The sequence below is a fragment of the Mandrillus leucophaeus genome, unplaced genomic scaffold (assembly GCF_000951045.1).
Source record: "Mandrillus leucophaeus isolate KB7577 unplaced genomic scaffold, Mleu.le_1.0 Scaffold182, whole genome shotgun sequence".
Classification (NCBI taxonomy): Eukaryota; Metazoa; Chordata; class Mammalia; order Primates; family Cercopithecidae; genus Mandrillus; species Mandrillus leucophaeus.
The window spans coordinates 773,544-774,960 of NW_012101832.1; the positions used below are offsets into that span (position 1 = coordinate 773,544).

Here is a 1,417-nt window from a genome sequence, read left to right on the forward strand (position 1 = left end):
ACATTTTGTCATTCTTGGATCCTCTATCTCCCAGCCCCCTCCTTCCTTTGCTTTTATTATTGCTTTGCTCTGATGTTTTCAAGTAAATCCTTAACATCCTATCATCTCACCCCTACATACTTTTGTACATATCTCTAAACAATAAGCACTCATTCTCATATAATCACATTATCACAACTGACAAAATCAACAAGTACTTCCTAACATCATCTAATGACCAGTCTCTGTTCAGTTTTTCCCAATTACCTCAAAAATGTCTTTTCCTGGTTCTTGTTCACACCGAGACTCACACAGCATCCACACACTGCATTTGGTGGTTGTGTTCCTTTGGCTGAGTGGAGGGTGGGGCCTTGGCCAGAGTCTCAGTGGATGCTGGCTCCCACCCCTGCTCCTGCTCAGCCCAGCCTGGCCTCCTGGCACTGACTTCTCCCTCCTGCTGGTGCCAGGGCAGGAAGGGTACTCCCAATGCTCCCTCCTCCGGCCCCTGCATGGTATGGCCTGTGCCAGAGGAACCCTGGGACCCAGAGGCCACTGTTCTCAGTGGTTCCCCTCTCTGCACAGCCAGACAGGGACCCGATATCCTGAAGGTGACCTGGTCTCTCTCCGCTTTGCAGGGCAGCCCAGGTGTTCGTGGACCCCAGGGGATCACAGGCCCGAAGGGAGCAACGGTAGGTGCCAGAGGCCTAGGCCCACCAGGACAGAGACCAGGGCCCTGTTGCTTTGTCCAAACCCCCAGAAGAGAAGCCTCGGATGCTAGTCTGAACTCTGCAACTGGTGGGCTGGCTCTGTAACCTCAGGAAATGCCTCCCTTTCTGTGCCTCACATCTGTAAACAGGGGTGATGACATAAGGGAGGTCATGGGGAGCTTGCAGCAGTCGGGGACACCACCCTCCACACTAGGGAAGGGCTGTGTTCCATGGTCCTCATCCCCTTCCCACTTCAGCTCCCCTCCCCCAGTTGGCTGGTGGGGCTTCCTGGGATGACCAGGGCCACTCCCTCCCTGCACACTGCAGCTGTCGCAGAGGAACGGGGGTGGGTGGCCGGACCCCAGACATCTCTGCATTGTCACTCTGCCTTGAACTTTCCTCCTGAGTAGGGTCCCCCAGGCATCAACGGCAAGGACGGGACCCCAGGCACGCCTGGCATGAAGGTAGGAGTGGGGCTGCAGTTGGGATTGGTGCAGGGGCAGGGCCTTGAGTCTGACCACGCAGGTTCTAGACACCTAGAGCCTGGGGTCCTCGGTTCTGTCATGGACATGCCATTTCTTGCCTCTGGATCTCAGTTTCCCTACCTGCATCTGGGTAGAAGCCATGGCCCTCTGGCTGGAGCTTTAATTTGTATCTCTGGTTCTCTGTCTATCCCAGGGCAGTGCAGGACAGGCGGGACGGCCAGGAAGCCCAGGCCACCAGGGCCTAGC

At 56.0% G+C, this 1,417-nt stretch overlaps 1 protein-coding gene across 1 annotated transcript in view; it reads left to right on the forward strand.

Annotated features, from left to right (window-relative positions):
* COL9A2 (collagen, type IX, alpha 2) overlaps positions 1-1,417 on the forward strand; it is a 17,200-nt gene that overhangs the window by 8,930 nt on the left and 6,853 nt on the right. The window contains exons 17-19 of the mRNA XM_011977645.1: positions 615-668; positions 1,097-1,150; positions 1,365-1,417. Of these exons, the coding sequence (XP_011833035.1) occupies positions 615-668; positions 1,097-1,150; positions 1,365-1,417 (161 nt within the window). The remainder of the gene's footprint in view (positions 1-614; positions 669-1,096; positions 1,151-1,364) is intronic.